This window comes from Stigmatopora nigra, chromosome 22, assembly GCF_051989575.1.
Source record: "Stigmatopora nigra isolate UIUO_SnigA chromosome 22, RoL_Snig_1.1, whole genome shotgun sequence".
NCBI lineage: Eukaryota > Metazoa > Chordata > Actinopteri > Syngnathiformes > Syngnathidae > Stigmatopora > Stigmatopora nigra.
The window spans coordinates 3,956,855-3,980,433 of NC_135529.1; the positions used below are offsets into that span (position 1 = coordinate 3,956,855).

Here is a 23,579-nt window from a genome sequence, read left to right on the forward strand (position 1 = left end):
CAGTTCCCAATGTCGGAAAACAACAAAATTATCTATTGCCGAATAGATAATTTTACAGTTAAATAACACAGTGGTTCAATTCAGTGAGTGGAAGAAATTTCCTTTTTTTTTAACTATAAACTCACATTTACATTTAAGTAGAGGCTCTGTAAACAGCATTAAAATCTATAGTAAAAAAATGCGTATTCACGAGTAATGCAGAGTCCGATTCTAACATGGCAGAATAAGTCTGTTCTTTCCTCCGAACTAATTATTGTCCCTTTACCTCCATCAAACTGTTCGGCTACTGTTTGTCCTTGTTATGTTCCCAGATGAGCTCAAGCCTATTCCACCTAACTGTGGACTGGTTACCAGTCAATAACAGGATATATTTAAAAAAAAACCTCAGTCACATTCATGCCAATGAACAACTTAGAGCTGTGGTTTCAATCTCCCTTTCATCATAATCCGAGTTATGGTTTCCCCAAAGAAACCGCTATGACAATCAGATAACTGTATAATCGGCTTATCATACAGTTACGTATACACAAGAGCACATTTAGATATCACGATTGCAACAAATTGGAAACTAAGCTGAGGTAAGACATCCAACTGTGTTGGCAACATAGTGTAATGGACTTGCTGCTAAGCTAATGTCCTGCTGTCACAAAGATGGGCTCCCTATTGATATTGCTTTCACACAGTCAAGTACAAAACTAAACCTCCCTAAAAGTAAAATAATAATAATAATAATAATAATGATAGTAAACATAAAGAAAGAAAAAAATAACCTGTATCTACAATAAATAGATATTCATGTCAGGTAATGACACATTTTGGAGGAAATAAGAGTGACGGCACCAAAAGAAAGTAAAATATTCCTGTACTAAAGCTCCAAGAAGGCACTCCCTGGTTGGCTGGAGACATCTTTAAGCACCCCTATTCAGGCATAGCACTATGGCTTTGCATTTTCAGCACACACAAAAAAAAAAAAAAAAAAAAACACACTCTCTCTGGTGGCTGTAATGTCAGTGAAATAGATTACAAACCTAGACTTTGCTTACCCAGTGCAAAAGTGCTGCAATTAACACCCAGGTTGGTCAGTAACTGACAAATTGCTAGAGGTCCGCAGGTAATACAAATTCTATCCGAGCAAGGCATAGTAAATCATATTTACCACAACATACCCTGGTTTAGAGTACATTTAATGCAAATGTGCACTAATGGCCACAAGGAAAGACTATGCAGGATTCAAGTAATATTTTTCACTAAGAAAAGGCAGCTATGTGGAGGCAAAAAAAAAAGAAGCAGAGTTTTGCTGAGTATCTTCAAAGTCAGCACAAGTGAAAACGACAAGATGCCAGATGACATATCTGTTAGGAAAGATTCTTCCATTTATTAATCATTTTTTCTTGATATTTCTGGTTTCTCAAAACAAATTTAAAATGGGATGTATGTACCCTCAGCTGAATCATAAGGTTGAATCAAAGACTCAAACTATTATGCGAAGAATACTTTGACTCAACTTCTCTGCTCGAATGGATTTTCAGGTGACTAAAATGAAGAAACTGCAGCTACAATCAATCAACGTCATCTTTCTTTTGGCACCTTATTTTCTGAACGGGTCTGACTCCAACTTGATTGCCATGTTGTCGAGGTGAAGAAACAATGAAAGATGGATAATGGAATAGACAGACTTATATCAAGTTTCCCAGAATGACGGTAAATCAGACATTCTTGATTGGAATGAGTAATGAGAGAAACCATTGGAGAGACAGCAAACGGCACTTATAAAGCTTTGCTCTGATGACATCATTCCTTACCTATGAGGGCAGATTAGTCATTGCAGAGTGTATGTCCTCTTATTGCACTACATTTAACTTATTACAATATTATTGGACGACTATGTAACAATATGTGATTTACAGAGGAACCTTCAAGGTTGAACGTGAGCTCTTCAAAACACAACAGAAAATTGCTTGTCTTTGTGCAAATTAGTGTGTTTAGAAATTTAACAAATAGGGAGGATTGCATTTGGAATACAAAAGACCACCGCTGTTTGTAGGTATGGCCAACAGGAAAAAAAGATTGATGACTTTGAAAATATTTTCCTCCACACTGCAAAATTTCTGAGCGAGCCATGTAACAAAAAGCAGTTTCTGTTGCTATTCTGTTTTTTTTTGTAAAACAGATATTACAAAACAATAAAAATATATTTTTTTTTAAATGTTCCAGCAAGTTTTTTCTAATTTATAATGATGAGACTATTGCCTCAATATTGAGGCCTGTCGTTTTATTGAAAAAAAAAAAAACAACTAAAAGAATTCAACCTTAAAGGTTTCATTTCTAAAATTTAAATACTACACAAAGTAAGTTGTGTGGTCCATTTGAGACACCATACCTTTTTATTTTCTTATTTCCTCCATCATACCATGCTGCTTACTGGCTCCAGACAAAGGTAGGAATATGGTGTGGTTGGGAAGAAACATAAAACACAGTGGTGAGATGGCACATGATGTGAGGGAAAAAAGGCAGTCACAAAGACAAGAAAATTAAAAGGATGAAGCCAAGATGACAAAGTCTCACATGGGGCACACACACAGTGATATACACAGACCTTTACTGCTTTTTAGTCAGATCATCAATGGTTCGATTATAGGACGTTAAAAATATATTGTTGAACAGAGAACACAAATCGTAAAGGGATGATGAGGAATGAAGATGTTGATGTGAATGTGAGTAACGAGCACAGTGCCAGTTGAATGAGTTAAAATTCCCTCGAACATGCTTTGTTGACTACAAAATGATTTATTAGCGGATTAAAATTCCAGCACACAGACAGACAATCCATAAAAACGCAAACAAACAAGCGATAGTCATCAACAATGCCGTTAATGATCGGGATTGTTAGTATAAAATAGTCTCTAACTCAAAGAGTTATAACTTCATTCATTCATCTTTCATACCGCTCATCCTCGAAACAGTTGCGGGGATTGCTGGAGCCTAACCCAGCTGTCGTCGAGCGAAAGGCGGAGTACACCATAGACTGGTGGCTAGTTAGTCGTAGGGCACACAGAGACAAACGACCATCTGCACTTCCAATCATACCGCCACCAGTGGGAATCGAGCCTGGCCGCATCGAAGTCAGGGGGTGAACCTCTACACCACGAGGAGGCATGCTATCAATTCGATTTAAAAAATAAAATAAAAGGAGACCCTATTTCCAATACATTTTATCCATTGTCAAGGTTCACCAGAAAATGTTCCATCTTCCAAAATATCAAAACCCAAAGAAAGGTGGAGATGAAAGTCATTTGGAATTAGACTCCTACAAAGGCTATGTAATTACCAGAGGAGATATTTTTCCTTGCGGCTCAATTTGTTGGATGTGGCCACAGACAAACTTGCCCCCAGAGCAAAGAGACAACAGCGGTTTGTAGCAAAGCTAAATCCCCTGTATCATTATGTGGATAAGCAATTTTGTCATCAAGGACAAGTGAATTTCCCATTCAACTCCTTGTTAGAGAACAAATACTTAGAAACTAAATTCACCTGTAAAGACTGCAAAGCATTTTTCTATCCTCAAAGTTCACCAAAAAGCTAGTTATCTGCATTACTGTATGTAGTAGTTGCTTATATAATATTATTATGCAAAATAGCAGTGGGTATGTTCTGTATATAATCATGATACTAATTGCAATCTGATTGATGTCAATGGAGACACGTTGCTTTTTGCATGTGGATAGGAAGCTAAAACACACAAGAAACCTACAGTTTTAAAAATAGCTGTGTGCATGTGGTCACAGTCCTTGACTTGCCTCCGCTCACCTTCTGTCTTTTTAGCTCCCGCCCTTGTATACCCGTACCTCCCTAGAGTCCCCACCACCCCCTCCACACCTGACTCTGGTGTACACTGTCATTGTACAGATAATTATATATTAAAGTGTTCTTGTCGCTATCGTCACCGTCTGTCTGTCAGTGCCATCTGTGCCCAGTTAGGTGCCTGCCGCCCCCCCTTCCCATCTTGTGCCGGTCTGGCCAGGCCTGCCTAAGGGGGACATAGCAGTGAAGGGGGGCACAGATCGAAAGGCAACCAGACAAGAACAAACTTTTTCTCTAATTTAAACACACACCTATGGACACACACCTACGGTTACTCCCACACACACCTTCTGCTGACAGCCTCAGTGCTGCTCTATTCTGTACCCTCCCTGGGGCTAGTAGGGGTTTGCTTGAAAAAAAGAGACACACAGCAGTAGTAGTCACCACAGTCCCTTCTGCTTTGTTCTCCCCCGTCCTGTTCCCTTTATTTTCAACGTGGCCCTGGCCTTGATAAAGTTATTTAGAGGACAGAGGAATAAATGGTAAATGATTAGTACTAAGTTGTTTATATTAGCACCCTTTCACGTACACATTCTACTGGTGCCATGCCAGGCCCTGCGAAACCACTGGGAATGAATTAGGGTTCTGTGCCTTCCCCAAAAGCATTTTGAACGTGCACAGCACTAGCCTGGAATCAAACCACTTACCCTTCAGTCCCAGGACAACTCAAGATACCAACTGCACCACTAACACCCAGAAGTCCCTTCTATGCTACCTGTAAAACTAGCATTTATGTTGTTGTCCTTCTCTACAAACGACTGAATTTGAGGTGAAGTCGTGACTGGAATAAAAATTTAATATCAAAACCCCCAGTATTCTTGCTTTTCTGTACACGGCACCAAGGAGAATGGGGCATGGAGTGATTGTTTGCCCTTGTAGGTGGTATCAGAGGGCAAACTAAAATGTCTTTCAACAGTTTTTTTTTCTTTTATAAATCACTTCCATGCCCTGTATATACGACATCAACACCTAGTGGGGGAAATGATGCCTGAATGCCAAGTGAACTTACACTTCTATAGCACCTTTCCACCTTCATGGCACTCAAAGTACTTTAATACTCTACGCATTATCATTCACTTACTGGTGATGCAGTATCATGCCGTTTATGACCCTGATGAACCATATTTAGACAAGTTCACCAGATTACCCACAATCAAACCCACAACCTTGAGGTTGGTGAACGACTACGCCAGCAGTAAGCCATACCGTTTTTTTTTTACTTGTGTGAAAGCAAGTGACACTATCAATTTAATATTTTGCAGTTCTATTACATTTCTGTAGGAAACCAAGCACAATTAAGAAACAAGTATCAACCTTGCATTTCTTTAAATTAACGTGGGTTTTTTAAATTGAATTGAATGCTTTTATTGTCATTATACAAGTATGATGAGATTTAAATATGTAAATATGTATAGTATGCACTCCTTGAGGTCACTTTTCATCCACCTTGCTGAATTGACTTCCAAAACTGCTTGCATTAACATCAGATCCTTCAACTTTCTAGAAAGATACCCTTTTTTATTAGCCAAGTATTAAAACAGATAAGCCTTTTCCTAAATGCCACTGGGTTGTGATACTGCAGCTGTAGAGGGCAGGAGGAGGACAAATATGGATGGAAAAAAGAGCCAAAGATGAAGAATTAAAAAGAAAAACCAGGAGGGAATGAAAGAAAAAAAACAAAAACAAAAAGCCTGTGGGAAGATTTCTCATCTATGCTGAATCTCGATAAGTACACAACACATATTCTCCATTCATTCTCAGCTCTTCCAAGTGCCATGCGTTCTATGGCCCCGATCGCTATCTTTTGGCTTCTTCACTTTTTTGACAGCTCATCTCTCTCATCTTATTCCATTTCCCTAAAGCAAATTTCTTCCATCGTTTCTTCTTTTCCTTACCACACATGTCACCATGGCTCCTGAACCCTTTCCATGCATTCTCTCTCCTCAACTTCTTTCAAAGACCCTTTTTGCACTAAACAAGGTTCAAGCATGCGTTTCTGTTTTCTTGTTGTTTTTCCATAAATTGAGGAATAAAAAACCTGTCTTTATACAAACAGTATCACTAAACTTTATCAATAGGTCCCCTTTACTTTCGTGTAAAAATGTAAAAATCCTGCACAAAAGACTAAAAAGCGGCACCTGCTCCTTACCCACACACACACACACACACACACAAAACTTGTCAACCTCCAAGAACAAGTACATGATTGACAGCCTCAATTTATTTTGACATTATATCTATGGTCTCAGTAAACCTTTAATCAAAAACTCTTGCTGACTTGAATGCAACATCGTAAGATAAGTAGAGCAGATGGGTGGCTGGCAGAGAGTAGAAAATCCTGGTGGCCTCTGTCAAGAAGCCATGAGGGCCAAGAAGTGTGGCTACTTCCCTTGAGAGACGCAAAGTGGCTCATTAGTCTGAATGGAACACGGTAGAACATGGAGACACTGTGTGTATGCTTGTCTGTTTGAGTGTCTCAGCCTTTAATTAGGAAACTCCACAAGTAGTGCTGTGGATAACAGTCAGATAAGTTGTCTGGCAGCGAGCCAGGGTAGAGATAACCTCAAATCAACCAACACATACACAGAGGAACCTGCATGCTAGTGTGTCACTGCAGCATGGTGTGCTTGTTTGGAGATGCTTGGTACCCCTGATGATGAAAAAAACACCTGTAGAAGAAGGGGCTAAATTCTCCTATTTCATAATGGTACCCTCCAAAGTTGTGCAATCAAGTGTTTGAGACATTATACTTGGAGATGATCACTAGTAGTCTTAAGAATGACTAAGCAAGCTCTTCACTGTTCAGAGGTTACATCACTTCAGGATTTCTCAGGGATGGTGTAGTCCTTTTGTCAATCTGATACAAAGTTATGTGTTCTGTTTGATCAGAAGACCTAGGCTATTTCCTGTCTGCGCATGTTTTTTCATGACATTGCATGTTGGGACATTGGCAGTTAGGTCCATTAAGCTCTTGAAAAAATGTGAGCTACCAACCAGAGCTGAAGAAATTATTTTTAACTACTTGCTACTTGTTTTTAATCAAGTGCACTGAAAATAGCCATTGGTTGGCTGCCTCATTCAACCCCTGCAGTGCACAAATGACATTATGCAAAACACACATGCACACTTCCTATTGCAGGCGAGCTCCACCTGGGTATGAAAATCTTTCATCTCTTACTGACTGCCACTGGGCACATTTCATTGTAAACTCACACTCTTTCTTCTCCACCTGCTACCCATTTCTACACAATTACACACCCACACTAAGTCAATATAAATGCACCACACACAGACTAACTACTAAGTGCCCCGCTTGGCAAATGTAGTCAGAATATTTACAAGACGTGTAAACCGCAAATGCATTTACACATTACCGTTCACAAACACCATTGTAGCACTGGCGGCCGCTGTAAGGCCATTACAGTGCCTTGCAAAAGCATCATGTACTTACGCACCCATTAACGATGTTGAAGAAAACTGTTCATGAGCACGTAATATGCAGATAAAGCATTCCTGTCATTCCAGACCTCTAAAGACACACATTCTTCAGGAAACGACATACAAAACGTAGCGACTGAGAGCTACTTCATTTTAAAAAAAAGAAATAAATAAAAACAGGAGGTTGACTTTGAAAGTAGTTCAATTCTAAGAAGTCTATTCCCATGAAGTGAACTATTTAATCCTGTTTCAAACTGCTGGCATTATAGTGTGAATACAAGAATATTAGGTAGTCTATTTCACACACACATACAAACACTTTCAATCTTACAACTGGAAAGATGCACATAATTTATGGAGTTTTATGGCCTAACGGTCTTAATGGTATGTTTTGCAGTCTGCAAATACATCATTCATTCAGTTTTTTCCCCGAACCAACGTTGCTTTGTTCCAGGAAACCATTTTGAGAAGCTGCAACACTATCCGGTACTCATTGCATTTTGGCATAATACTAAAACTCGTCTATTTGACAATTCGATCCAACTCCTTCACTACTCCATGTGTGCAAGTGTGATATTATGCTACATATTTCATGTAATTTGAAATAAATGAAGAAAATAACTGTCAAGATGTATAATATAGTCACTTAAGGCTTTGTTCCATCTTGTTTAGGACACAAGAGACTTAAATTCGTTAACGCAATTAGCCCAGAAACAGGTCCACAACAGACTTGTAATTTCAAACAACAACATTAGCATCATTCCTTGAAAAGTTTAATGAGCAAGAAGAATCACTGACGCACATGCACACAAAGGTGACAAAGAGGGATTTCGTGCTGAAAACTAAAAATAATACATCAGACATATTTCTTTTTAAAGTGCTGAGGTATCCTTTCCCATTGTGACAAAATAAGTAATGTTCTAATGGCTCTCATAGGCTTCACTGGGACACACATACTGTACAAGCACACATGCGGGTGTGATACACACGAAAGCAAGCAATCACAAACAAGTTGATTAGACTTTATGGTCAACGTTTAATGTGTCCTTGTGACGAGCGAGCAAGTGTGGTTGTGTATGTGTGTGACACCTGTAAGTGTGAAGTGTAATCAGAGTGAAGGGTGCAGGGGTGGGAATTCTGACAGGTCGACGGGTCAGAGTAGTCAAGCAAAGCCTGAGTGAGGTAAGGGATCAGAGGAAGATGACGGATGGGGTTCCTGGTTGTACTAAAATGGGAACTCACACTTGACATGAAATTAATTTTGACAAAACTCTCATTTGGTTTGCACTTCTTTCTTATTCGCTCTGAAAGAATTTAAAACCCTAGATGGTCAGTTTTACCATGTTTTTTCATAAGCTTCTTTAACGAAGCCTTTTAGTTCGAAAAATCAATTTTGGCTAATGCTTCATAATGTTTCTACAATCCTACAAGTACGTAGGTGGAATGGGGTTATGGTTCATTTGCTGTTTTTCCATTACTCTGAGCTCAAATAGGAAAGATCGGTATGTTTGTGTCGTGGTAAACAATGAATGACTATTCTAAATTGAAGGAATTCTAGTGGGAAGTGCTTATTTCCTCAAGAGGGAAATATGAACAACAAATAGGTTTATTGAAAAATAGCAATGAATTTGCTATTGAATTTCTCTTTCGCCACTGGCTGGGTTAGATCCTTTGATGCAAATGTTCTGGACAGTGGATTTTTACATCTGACACCCATTACAAAGAGCTTTTTACATCCAATCACTTTCATCTTATTTCAGATTACTGTTCTTTTTTTTTTTTAATCCATCATTCATTTTAAAGGTTACAACGGCCACTTTTTGAACTTTTTTTCAAGTTTTGTAGCGTGCACACAAGGTTTCATGTAACACTAAGCTCATTGATGGTTCATTTAGCTTACAACACTGCAATGGATCTGTCCAGATTTCAATAGCTAGTAAAGTAGTTTGATTAATATATGGCAAATAAACATGGTACTACAATATGCACCTTTCAGGGTTATTCTCGGACTACTTAGTCACTTGCTTCTTGTCCATGTCTGTCAGTGTGAAATAATGTTTAAAAACAGGTAAGAGTCTATAATTTAACAATATAAAAGTCACAACTGGGTGAAAGTCGCAGGCCAACCAAACAATGAACAACCATTAAATTATGGCTATCATATTGACTTCCACTTTCTACCAGAAAGGATGCAATCACTTCAAGGTCAGAATCTCACTGGGTTAAGGTACTATAGCAGGGGTGGCCAACCCGCGGCTCGCGAGCCGCATGCGGCTCTTTGCCCAGTTTCATGCGGCTCTTACGTCCATATCAAAGTTTGTATTTGTGTTTTATTTTTATTTGCGTGTGCGCTTCGCTTGAGTTCAATACGGTATTTTCGTCCAATGCGCATGTGCTTGGGATGAAAATACCTCAAAGTTTCCCAGCAGGAGCAAGGTCATTTGAGTAAACGTTTTTAACAGAGTGGGAGAGCTCCCGTGAACCAGAAGCGACAATGAACGGCGTCGCGCACACAAAAAGTATCCCAAAGATCGAGCGTCGGCTGAAAAAGCCACACCCCCTGCGAGGCAGACCAAGGCGAGAGTGCTCAGCCGGGAGCAGCCAATAGGAGAGCGAGGTGTACACCCACGTGGTGGGCGCGCTAGTTAAAAGCCATTCATAATAAATGACAGCTCACAAGGAGCGAATGTTGCGCAAAAATAGGTTCTGATTTTATGACAGAAGTCCCACTAAGTAACATGCATAGTAAAAGAAAAACACTATTGTAAATTATTATATTTTTGTTTGTGGACTTGGTTGAACTGAGAGTTTGTCTGTGTGAGACAGTGCACACAATGTTCATTGTTGATAATGACTGGCCTGTGCTGTTAGTAATGTAGGAGTCAATTTATGTCATTACTATGCTGGTGTGTGACATTTACAATAAATCTGGCTGAGCAAAGGTATGTGTGTGATGTGGCTCTTTGCGGTAACACAGTAAAAAATGTGGCTCTTTGCGGTAACACAGTAAAAAATGTGGCTCTTGGTCTCTGACTGGTTGGCCACCCCTGTACTATAGGAACGGTGGGCACTGGGCAGCATTCCCGCCGACATAACAAGACAGGTGGCATTCCTCACTTGAAGGGTCTTTTTTTACTGAGTCTTGATTCATACATGCAAATATGTCTTTTGTTTGTCAGCAGTTAAAGCAGACTAACCAAAGCATATATGTAAAATGTACTCTCTTTTAAGAGTTTTTCAGTGTTAATTGGTGAAAAATTGTAAATGAGGTTACCACAAATTTAATCATGGTATTCTTAACTATCAGATGCTGAATAGGAAACTGTTTAAAAGGTTTAAAAATCTAAAAAATTAAAGGAAGGCAAAAAATTACTCAATGTGCACTATGTAGTCAGCAAGACCCAGTACAAAGACCCCCAGTGTTGCTTTTGTTTTTATAGATCGCATCGACTACACAGGGCCACTACAATACAATCACGTCCACTCGGGTGATATCAGAATAGACACTCACTCAGTTGTCTCCTTGAGGACAACGTGGCGCTCCCATGCGCCTTGATGCCCTAGAAACAGAAATTATGTTGACACAAAAAGCAACCAATGTTGAAAAAGAGAAGGAGAGAGAGAGAGAAAGAAGGTGGGCACAGAGACAAAAGGGATTGTTGTTAGTAGGCAACACTTAAGAGTATTACACAGCAAGCACAAATGAACCTCAGTGTTCATTCATCAGTGGAAGACTGATTAAGGTACGCATTTACTCATTATGTGAGTCACAGAAGTATCTTTTCAAACTACAACAATATACAGCAACGTTTTCACTTTTCCACATTGTAAAATTTTGACCACTGGCTAGAGGACAGTGGACAGAGCTGGATTACATACAGGGTTTAAATATTCTACAGGTAATGAGTTGGTGGAGAGTTGAGTTCGATTCCTGAAATTGAAACATGGACAAGCAATGACCCACATAATGCAAGATCATCTTTCCTACTGCGCATGGAACTGAAAGACCGTTTGCATGTCTCACTTGATGCTGCTGTTTTTGTAAGCAACAGTGTTACAAGTAGTAAATAAATAAATGAATAAAAAGTTTAAAAAGAAAACAATAAGAACGAAACATGGAATGATTCTTGTATTTGTCCTTATCTCTCAGGCCACTACAACAAAGTGTAGCAAAAGGTTATTCTAGATAGACTTTGCCAAAAGAAAGGCACTGAACTTTAATTTGTCCCCAGTGGGTTGGCAGCCCCTTGCAAAACAGAAGCACCATTTGTGTATGAATGTGTAGGTGAATGGTTGCTAATGTAAAGCACTTTTAGTATGCTAAAAACGCGTAGATAAATGTGCTACTTAAGTACTCTCCATTTATCATTTATATTTTGGACCAATACCAGTGTGACATCCTCCAAATCGAGGCAAAAGGGTTTACAATATGCAGTGAGGGTTATAGTGAGAATATAAAAAAAAATGTAGCAAGTTATTGAGGCAAAAGGAAAACACTTAAAGTTTACAGCAACATTGCAGGCGGACATATAGCAAAGTCTTTTAAGTGATTTATTTTGGCGCAATACCGGGGCAACAATCTCCAGATTGAGGCAAAAAGTTTTACAATACTCAGCAGACTATTATATTGAAAATAAATATTTGTTTTCAATTGGAACAAACTATTGGGGCAAAGCTTAAAGGTTCGGGCAGGATGTATCTGTGTGATCATTTGCTGATGCTAAATTTTGACAAGAACATCAAAATGTCACAGCAGAAATCAAGACTCATTGGACCAAGAAACATTTTTCCAATCTTAAATTGTCCAAATAGTAGTGAGTCTGTGTGAATGGTAGCCTCAGCTTCCTGTTCTTTGATGACAGGAATGGCACCTGGGGGCAGTTGTTCAGATGTACTGAAATGGATGGTGAACGTACCTTCTTGACAAAGAACTTTTATTACAAAAACGCAGTTTAGAAAAGTAGTTTTTTTGTTTTGGTTTTTTTTAGCAAATACTTGTGAACAAGTTCGGAATGGGTGATTTCTTCAATAGTGAACCAGGAGATGTTATTATACACAAACCAACAGGGAGTCAAGAAAACAAATGTCAATAACAAATGTTCCATCACCTGTTGTGAGTTTTAAAAAAGTCTGAAAGTTGTCAACCTAGAAACCAAGTCAAGGAGATTAGAGATGTGAGATAAAAGCTGAGGGCAGAATGACTCATCTTTACTGGTCTCCCCAACCTCCAATCCAGAATGACCGACAGGCGCCAAGGGAATTAATGAAAAGTATTGATGTTACTTGGTTTACTACGTGTCGGCAGCCATGAGAAATTAACAAGTTGACTAGGGACTTTGGTGACGCGCAAGCCGAGATGTGGCGTAAATTTGTTGGTTGGAAAAAATGAGAAGAAAAATGCACCTGCAGTCGTAACTACCCCTCTCAAGTGCTTGGACACAGAGGGGTAGTTCTACAAAGAGCAGATGGAAAGTGAACTTCAACAGTAAAACTTCACTGTGACATAAAAGCTCAATTAAACACCTTACTCCCAAACATGCAATTCTTATGTGGGTCTAATTGGAGGTCCCATTATAAAAGGACTTTCATGGCATCATGTAAACTGCCATGTTCTTTTTATGTCACCATATAAACGTGAGTTGTTTTATAAGGCAAGTCTGCAGTATCACAATACTTCAATTAAAATGCAAGGTTGTGAAAAGTTATTAGCGTCATCTAATTGCAGATCTTGCAATTTGTGTGCTATTTATGATTGGGAGGGGAGGTAGTGATTTCTGGTATCCTCATTTTAATATGTACAACGATGAGTTGATCTAATATAATTATTTTACCCAGCACATTTTGAGGGAATTCACCGTATTTACCCGCATACAAGCCGCTTTTGTCGGACAAAAAATGATGACTGAATCGAGGGTATGGCTTATATGCGCATAAAAACATGACATGCACGAAACTGCAAGGTTTTCATTCTAGCCCTAAAAAGGCATATTAGCATCATTTTGAATATGCATTCTGTTCATTAAAAGCTATTTTTTTTCTTTTAGGTCATACACCCAGCTACTTTGGTGAAACTAGACTGGTGAAAGAAGTGAAGAAACATTTTTCTTTTTGATAGGTATATTTTCCTAGTTATATATCAAAATGACTTAAGATGGCTGGCAATAGATGAAGTTTTCTAAATGATTGGCAATAGATGAAGTTTGAAAGAACATGTGAACTAGTTTAAGCAAACTGAAGTTGTGATAGAAAGTGATAAGCAGTGCTGGATGAGAAAGAGAATGGTAAAGAGGTGAAAAAGAATCCACAAAGACAGGAAAGTAGTCTAGGTAGATGATGAAATAAGTTCAATGAAGTGAGTTGAAACATTATGCAGAAGTCAAAAGTGGAAAGTGAGAAAGACAGGAGAGCGAGGCTTGAGCAAATTGACAAAATGTGAAAAAGATGACAAATTAAAAATGATGATATTAGCATGATTATAAAACTTTAAGGTGGATGAAGGGACACGACATCAAAAAAAGGGGGAGGTACAAAAATTATATATAGAGTACTGCACATTTCTGGGTCTGTCTTATTGCTACACCATTACTCACTGAGGACGTTAGCACAAAATGTTCCCGTTTACAGGAATAGGAGACCTACATAGTTCCAATCAGCGCTCAGACTGTCCTTCCTCCTGCTGCTTAAAATTGGCACTGGGTGCTGATCACGTACGTTGATATGATGCATGTCACCACATGTGATAATACAGATTTACCTCCTTTGGGAGGGCTATATTACATATTCTGTGCTAACACAAGATTTAAGCCATATATTTACAAAATAGAGAGCAATATGAGTACAAATGAAATGCTGTCACGTTTCCATTTCAAAATTTTGTCATGCAGACAAGTGTGTCACAGTCATGTTTTCGTGCAGATGCCCTACTCGTTTGCACTATGTTGTCGCCAATGTGAAGGCATGAAAAGTTCACATTCTTGGCAATACTGATTTTAGCTGGCCAGTTTATACAAGCAGTACTAAAGCAGCTACTGAGACTACTTCTGTAGATGGAAAATGGCCACCTTGTCCTCCCATCCAGTGTCCGTGCCCTTTAAAATGGACAGTAGCATGGAACAGAGACTGAAAAAGGCCACCTGGCATTTTAAAAAGGGATTCTAACACTAATCTATAATGCATACAGTTAGCATATGTTTGTATACACTTTATACAACAATGGCATGGATCAATGGCAAAAAATTCCAGCTTTTACTCAAAAAGTAAAGGAGTTTTCTGATAGCCCCTCAAAGTGTGCAAAATTGAGAAGCTGATTTTCTCTCACCACACCCCATTCCATGCGGGATTGTTTCCTCTTAATAGGCAAATAAAGAGAAAATGACTTTATATATTAAATCCCAGGGCTGAAAATTGGCTGGTTCACTTCAACGAGCTTTTTCTGTGTGGATCGATGATTTGGAATAGAGGACCTTCTGGTTCATAGATTGTGGTGATCATAACGATGACCTGAATGAGTGATTTATCAAAAATGGTACACGGACAGTTTTTAAAAACACAAGGCGATGCTTTATTAGCCTTAATATTTATACAAAGCTGAGGGATGTCAGGACTTAAGTGGATTATGTAAATAATCCTTTCAAATGATGGCAGGAAGGGTTTCGTTGGCTTTGAAACAAGGCACTGGTACCAAAGTAAGGCTGTAGCAATTTAGAGAAAATAACGTGAATGAATGAGAAAGGCAACAAGAGAGAAGTAACCATCAGCCTTTGATTCCCTCATAAAAGCCTTCTGATAACAATGCCCATGAAATTAGCTTGCTGAAATAAAGCCATTCCAATCTATTCTATCCCCTCTAAAAACTTTCAAACCACTTCCATACCTCTAAGCTCATAAGATTCTCTGCAGGGCGTAGAATACTTGCTTTTTCTCAGGCCACAATTTCCCTCTCTTTCTTGCTCACTTCGTTTTAGCCTTTTTTTAAAGTGCACAGTTGAAAAAAGGGAGGAGGGATGGTCATACTTTTCAATTTGTGCTTGGCTCTGTAGCAATATTACAGCTTGTCACCTTTGGGTGCTCTTGTCTGAAACAGCATCCTGATGTACAACTCTAAGTGGACAATATAGGGTACACAACTTTAGTTATTATAAAGTCTCAACTATTCTGATGATAGTCACATTGACTGGTCGTTGATGTTGTCCTAGTTTTACAGCTTCTGAGCGTAACTCTCCAACCAAAAGCCCCTTTTAATATTCTCTGAACCATGGATGATTAGCTCTGGCCAACAGTGAATTCCTCATTTGTGTGCCTTTGACCCTCGATTATCAAATAGTTGTTTGTTGAGTTTTTATGAGTGTAAGTAACATGATTTTAAGTTAGTAAATTGTGTGCTTACGTGCATGTGTACAATGTTTACTCAGCCTCAACTAATTATTTCGAAAGTAGATGTACTCTGGCTTCTTCCCAAATCCTAAAGCATGAATGTTGGCGATACAATTAAGAGTAGAGGCTTTTTTAATAAAATGTTAGTCATAGGCAGCCAGGTAAAGGGTATAAACCACCTTTCAACCAGTCAGCTCCATTAACTAGGTGGAGCAAATCGTAGTGGGATTCTTGACCTCTGCAAGAAGAGGCTGAAGTAGCAAAAATAGCTGCCCCATTTGTAGACACACTTTGCTTCAAGCCAAGAGTGCAATGGGGTAGCTAACCTACATTGCTGCATTATCTTCCTACACACTCTTGCAAGTATGTTCACGAGGATGAGGTGTATGTGGGTGGGGGTGTCTGAAATCAGGCCGCAAATGCTGCAAGCCACTGCTGAGAACAGTCACCTGCGCTTACTTGCCGACCTAGCTAGCAGGCAGCCAGCTGCTCGTTTTATTAAGGGTCTATCAACTCAAGAGGGGAGGGGCTAAGCATATGCGAGCCTCCATAAATACACTAGAATTTGGCCTTAAAAAATAAACTAAACAAACCTGCTTCATGGTCAAGTGTGGTAATGATTTTACGAAATAAAATCTGAGTTTATACAAATAGTACATTTTTGGGAACCATGTTTGGAAGGCTGACAAGGTTTAATTAATTGCATGGATGACATCTTAATTTGGTGTGATTTTGCAAAGGGCTTAAAATTGCATTTGTAAGAAAAATCAAGCCACTAAAAAATGGTTTCTTAAAAGATTATGAAAGGATGCCTTTATAATTGTCTCAACCTCTGACAGTCTAATGATTATCTTATACCTGCTGAGAAAATTCAACTGCCACTTAGAAACACATAAAAAAAAATGTCTATGCCTCAAAGATTGAATACCGCCACGACAGGAAGTCTTTCTCCAGGCAGTGCTGAAATGTATTCAATCAAATAGTGTCCATTAATGAAAATAATTAAAAATTCTGCCGCAGAGTTGCAAAATAAACTGAATAATTTATGAATTTCATAATCTTTACTTACCAGAAGAACAGAGGACATAACTTCCCCCATTGTGAATATGTTTGAATTTGTCAAAATATGTGACATTTTTAGTAATTTCCCCAGAACAAAAAGTATCTGAATTCTTTTAACAATGTTGTTACGCTGTTGCTAATCGATAAGAATAGGCATGCAGAAGAGTCTATTTAAAAATAAAAAAATAAATGATTAAAGTGTTGCTAGAGGTAGTGTCTGCGCTACAACTCCGACGTGACGCTCCTAATGGTGCGTTCCGACTCAGCTCTCTCACCAGCGGTTTCAATATTTTAGCTCACAGGTTATCAGAGAGCCATAAGCATCCAAAGAGCCACATGTGGGTCCCGAGCAATAGTTTCCTTATCCCTGCCCTATGGCCTCACAATTTGGCTTATGTGAAATAATCTATCCATCCAACTTTGAAAATCTACAACTTGGTGGATAATGTAAGCTAAGTGCGTTTAAAATTCCCTAATAAAATCTGCCAATTACAGTGTGTAAAACATTAACATAAAATGATAAGTGAAAAATAAAAAGCCAAGTAATTCAGTTAAATGGATTTTGTGTTAATAGCACTTCCGAGTTTATAACCAAATTCTGCCATGAGGCATGACAACACACAACAAAATAATGAATGAATGCTACCCTCCAGGGCATAAATGCAACCTCTTTCACTTAAGTTGCTTTGACGTTTTCCAAGACATTATTGACTGTGCAATCCGCCCACTAATTGCCGCGGCACAAAAACACACACTCAAACGAGAGAACACATAGAATGTCATGTGCAAAGCTTCACTTTTTTCCTTAATTTAACTGAAAGAAGCAAAGAGCATTCAGAAGGGTAAAGCCATCACTGCCTGCATTATTGGTAAAACATTAGTGGGAGTGGGTGTATAGTGGCAAAAGGGTACAATAAATGACTTAACTATGGAGAGAAAAAAAGATGAATACATGTGTCAAAATTAAATCGGGCAAAAGTGAATTCTGCACTGTGAAATAAGACAAAACAATTTTGTCTGTCACATTCTGAATAGAAACAATAATGCCACATACAGGTGTGTTTCCAGCAAAGGGAAAAATTCATTCTGTCAACTGCACCCACACATTGTTTCTGGGTGGTGAAGCTCAGTTTACTCCCCACTGAGAAAAAAATACAGGGATACCTTGAGATACAAGTTAATGCATTCCTCTCGTGTCTCGTATGCTCGCATCTCAAAGTGTGTCTTGTATCTCAAGGTAAATATTTGCTCAGAACTTTAATTGGCTCTCAAAACCCTCGTATGTCGGGGCACTCGTATGTCAAGGTATGACTGTATTAAATAAAAAGAGGTAGGTAGGTAGTGGTTAATCCTTTTGAATATCACCACTTTTTTAAGACAAGCCAATATGATAGACTAGGGCCTGAAAAAATGCTCTCAAGGAGATGGAAGAGAAAGCAAAATAAGAGAAGATATAGAAACTAAATGAGGTTCAGAATGTGATTGAAAAGGAGCATTTTCTTACCTCTAGCCCCATGTGCTCTGTCTGTGTGGCACGGTCACTCACATAGCCTTCTTTCAGTTTCAGGGCTTTGGCACTGTCCTGTGTACAACAAACAAATGTAATCAGCCGTGTCCCAAAAGAAAAAGGTAAAAAAAAGAAATGGACATCAAATCGAGTCATTCAGTTGAAGACGCACACTCTCAGGAACGTTTGACATGCATTCATACCTCCCAGCTCATAAAAAAAGTCATTAAAAAAATCAAATATATAGCTTGCTTTAATGAATATTACAGCTTGCTCACAACTTTTGCTCTGAATTAAATTCAATTTTATTTTGATTAGCATTGTTGTTTATAAGGTTCCTCAAAAAAACTTTTTGCTTGTCTCTTCAGGATCTGAGAACCTCAAAATTGCTGTTTAAATTGAAAAGGCAGAAAATGACAGCTACTACTGGCCATGTAAAGGAGGAAAAATGCAAATAAACCAGGTTATTCTCTAGACTGTTCACCCATCAATCACAGAGCACATAAGGCCACATATTCACACTCACTTTCAGATTCAAGTCATTTATTCATGGCTAGTCAGGGGCTTGGCCCCTCATACTTTGTGAATTGAGGGGGTTTATTGTAAAGCAAATTTCCCTGATCCACCCCTAAAAATTTCAGCGCAAAGCTTAGGAGTTTAAAAATGCTTCACTGCTCCTAAGGAAAGCAAGACAGTATTTTTACAGTTCTACTTTGTGTGTTAAAGAAAAGTCCTTTCAGCAAAATGCATCAGCGCGGATGAATGGAAAAGCTGTTAAAAGTGACAGCCAGTGATGACCAGTCTGTGGATAGGTCCTTGTAGGAGATAATTAATAGGTTTCCCTGGCAGATTTACAGACGAGAGTGGGAGGAGCTTTGGCTATGAGTTGCCCTTTCCTTTAAAGTGCCGCACTTAAACTTGGCAACGGCAGGCAAGGTTTCCTTTTGCTCTCTCGCTTTCTCTCTTTCTCTCTCTTTCTCTCTCTCTCTCTATCTCTCTCTTTCTCTCTCTCTCTCTCTCTCTCTCTCTCTCTCTCTCTCTCTCTCTCTCTCCCTCTCTCTTAAAGGCATACAAGGTACACAGGAACTCGTGCAAGCCACTCACCCCTGTCAATTTAATAAAGTGAAATGTCGGTTTGACAAGTTTGTCAGGTATAATTTATCCAGTATAGCTTTTGAAATAAAATCCAATATAGCCCATGAGATGAGATTGGACATGCGAGTCAAAGATATTGGGAGAGACTTCATAGACTAATGTTACGAACGTAAGTAGTCAGGTGTACATATGTGAAAAGAAACCACTGCTTTTGTCCTTTGGATTTGGAATGAGTGAGCGTGGACAGACACTTTTTCCACTCTCTGGCCAGCTTTGGAGCTCTAAACAAGGTAAAATGTATTTCAAAAACCAGCAGCCAGGTGTGACAAATCCACTAACTGTCGCTGGAGAGAAGCGAAGAGTACATTAGAAGAGAAGCCTTTATCCTGTGGTATTTTTCAATAGTCAATTTTCTGTAGCGCTAATCCCCATCAGGATGAGGGTGACCTGAAGCCTAACCAATACATTGGTTAAGAGGCAGGATACACCTCACTGGTTGCCAGTCTATCCAAAAGCCCATATAAAAAGACAATTCACTCTCACTTGATCCCAAAACCAAATTCAAAGCCTTTAATGAATGTCATTTGTATGGATTGAGAACACGGATTCTGACATTAGGATTAGTAGCATAAGTAAGGGTTGAAGACATGATGGTTTAAACAGAAAATGGGATAATTCTCTTCAAACCCCCATTACATCTACATATAGTTAAACTTTACATGTATGATGCTCATTAAACCCTTTTTCTGGCAACAATAACATCCCTGCATCAGAACTGTGTTGACGTGAATTCAGGTCAAAAGCGGAGGGCGGTAATGAATGAAAGTGCACAACATGGACATGATTGGAAATTAAAAGAAGTCATTTGTTTTTCCAACAACAAAATACTGAACACAGCGTTGTGTTTGACTTGTATAAGACATATCTTTTGAAAATTCTATATATATATATATATATTTGCATTTAGTTAATTTATGAGGGTGAAACAAGTCTCACAAGTGTTTTTTTTCATTTTGTTTCAATTCGATTTGAATTTCAAGCCATTAACATTAGAATCAATTTAATGTGCCACGAGTGAACTGTTTAAAAGGCTTTGTGAATAATAAGGTCTATGAATGGAATAATCACACACATGTTTATTTCATCCAGTAACAGGGTAAGGTTTTGTTTACCATTACGCAAGTGGCGAATGCCATCTACAGTAATAGAGAAATGGCTGCACCAGGGTCCATCACGATTTTTAACCAATTATGATCTAGTTGATCTAGTATGATACGTTAACTCCTCAACCTGAAAGTGGATTAAAAGCTCCTTGTTAAAATAGTTGGAAAATGTGCATTCTTGCAGCGTGCAGAAGGATAAGAAAGCAAAGTCAAGAAGTCGTTCCATTCAAAAGGATCCTGGAGCATACTGACAAGATTGAGATGCGAGTGCTAGACAGCTAATCAGAGACAGATGCCAAATGAGACATAAACTAGTGAATGGTGACTGGCATTTCCTATCATGCTCCAATGTAAGACACTGGCACATTATCCTGCTGAGACCTTGCATCAAGTCTGCATTGTGCCGCTTCGATAGAGCAGGTGACAAATGACAAGCAAACAATGATAACAATATTGTGGCAAACAACACTTAAAGGGAGCATATTGTGGAAAATTGACTTTTTAATTCCTTGTATAAGTCGAGGTGGGTCTGTTGAGTGCATTTCCAGCCGTAAAATGCGAAATCAAGCAACCGACTGGATTTTTCATGCGCCTGGTTTTGAAAATGTGCCTGCGAGCGTGTCCTTCTCTCAATGTTACTGTATATCAAAGCATTTGCATAACTGCCTCTGCATGTGAGTTTCTCCTGCCCATGACCCAAGAAGCCAGCCCAGATTGCCAGTATTGCAGAAACAACCACATTCTTACAAGAGAGTAACACCACTAACATGTCAATACCAATAGGTAAGCAGAGTTGCATTGAATTTTGTTGGATGTTCAAATCAGTATTGGCTAACAGTCTTAGTTTCTGATTATCCAAAAATCCATGATTTATTGGTAATGTTGTCATTGGTTTGGCAAGTAATATGATGTCCAATGTTACCACTTTGGTAACAAGTTTTGACCAAATTGAATTTTGTGTTGGACGAGTAAACAAAAATGACATCAATTTTCTCACCTATGTCATTGGCTGCATTGATAAATCTTGAGAAAAGATGGCACAGATCAAGCAATAAATACCATTAGAAAAAGAGCTACTGATATTGTTTCAGCGTCAGTCAAAAGGGGTGTTTCTCAGTTTTATGTATGAACATAAATTCTGTAGCTATCAAAAGCCCATCCTTAGTGTTGATTTTTAAAATAATACCAAATTATTTTTATTCAATTATATTATAATAATAATCAGATGAATTGCTAAAAGCAGAATTGGTACCCATTGTAACACAGATATACAACAGACACTCTAAAAGCTGAGAAGGACACCTGAACATTCTGAAGCTTATTCAAGGCTTTTTAGATTTCTTTAGTTTTACGACTGCAGTCAAGCTATTCTCCCATCTAAAAGACGAGCTCAAGCCAGCCCCTAATGCTAGGATCTTTCAAGTAGCCTTGGCTGTCCTTCCACTGCACACCTCCGTCTATGCTGTCTTCCTGTTATTTACTACCTCACTCAGTTGGTGACGTAATTGCCGCATGAATTCCGATTTTAGAGACATGACAGGTCCAACCACAGCCATGAACAGGTTTTGATCCCAGAATAGCATTAAACTGGCCCTGTGTACCATTATTAAATGTTAATTGCTTGCTTTATTTGAATACAGCCTGTCAGATGTATATTTTTAAGACACCAAGGATAGTCAACATTTTGTTGTTTTTATTTCAAAATACTACGTCATAAGAATAACAACCTGATGGCATTGGGTAACAACCACTGACCACATAGGTAGCCTGTTCTGAAAATTGATAAACTGGGATAGGACATTGTGATTTCTGAGAGATGTTATAGATGGGATACTTTCACAATGTTGACACTTATATTAATGCCAACTAAGTGGAGTATATTGACTAATCCCTACCTTTTTAAATGACTGTTAATACTTATTGTGAGATGACATTAGGATGCTCACAGATTTAATCATTCATCGTCAATCCAAAAAATCCATTGTACAAATAAGCTAAGTTGAAAAATGGCTCTGACTCACTATTAGGTGCACATTATTATTATCAAGGTTATAATGATCATATAAGTCTAGCTTCTTTATCGCACACCATGTATAATAGATACTGCAGCAAGCCTTCAAACCATTATCGAGCTCATCAATTATTTTGCCCTTTTATTTTCCCAAGCTTTTAAATGACTGTACTTGCGGCTTTGAGGGGTCTTCAGTAGAAAAGACAACATTGTTAGTCTTAGACAGAAAATACATCTTAGACATGATTTCGTTTTTAAAGGGGCTTAAAAAGGAGTAAAAATAGAATTCCAAGAGCCACACTTCCAAGCCAGTCAAATCCTAAATTTGTACACGGAAAACAGAGGGAACACGTCCTCATTGCTTTAATTATTTACTTGAAAAGTTGAGATTTTTTTTTAACTTGAATGCAGATGGAGGCCATTAATTGTTTTATTGTGTCAGTAAGTTAAAATGAAAGGAAACGGCAAAAACAAAGTCCTGTATCTTCCTCAGGATGTGAAGATCCATGCCAATAACAAAACATATGGAACTTTACAGAAATGTAACATTGGATCCCCTGCAAAGTGAATTCATTTACAACATAGTGAAAATAACCATGTTTTAATTGCTTTCACTTTACTTCAGCAAAAGCAATGAGAATGAGTCAGCAGTTAACTTTTTTTAGTACCATTTTTTTCCATGAGTGAAAAAAGGAGGCATCTTTTTGCAGGTGGTATTTATGTATTTGTCATACATGAATAATTTATTCCAGCAACTATTGTACCTTTTGGATTACCAAGTGCTACCTTTTCCACCTGCTGTTTTACAGGCTAATTAGCTGCATGTGTTTTAGGGTAAATATTTCATAATATAATATATACCTGTGGCAATGGGGTTATATATACCTGTGGCAATGGGGTTAATACATAAAAAAATAATAATGGTTTGTTAATGTTTTGAGTAGCTCATAGCTGGGTGCAGATTACGCTCCAAAAAATGGAAATAATAAGGCATGGGCTCCATTAGAAAGATAGCCATTATTGAACAAGTATGAAAATAATGTTAAGGTAAATTTTTAATTTATTTGGT

At 38.4% G+C, this 23,579-nt stretch overlaps 1 protein-coding gene across 8 annotated transcripts in view; it reads right to left on the reverse strand.

The window, feature by feature from the left end:
* The window catches only part of LOC144215400 (serine-rich coiled-coil domain-containing protein 1-like), an 82,662-nt gene that overhangs the window by 22,013 nt on the left and 37,070 nt on the right, over window positions 1-23,579 (reverse strand). For 5 of the 8 annotated variants that reach the window (XM_077744293.1, XM_077744292.1, XM_077744291.1 and 2 more), the window contains exon 10: window positions 18,239-18,316. In XM_077744293.1, the coding sequence (XP_077600419.1) occupies window positions 18,239-18,316 (78 nt within the window). Of the gene's footprint in view, window positions 1-2,379; window positions 2,422-10,810; window positions 10,860-18,238; window positions 18,317-23,579 lie in introns of those variants that run through there. The other 3 variants (XM_077744296.1, XM_077744294.1, XM_077744298.1) reach the window with 3 other exon arrangements.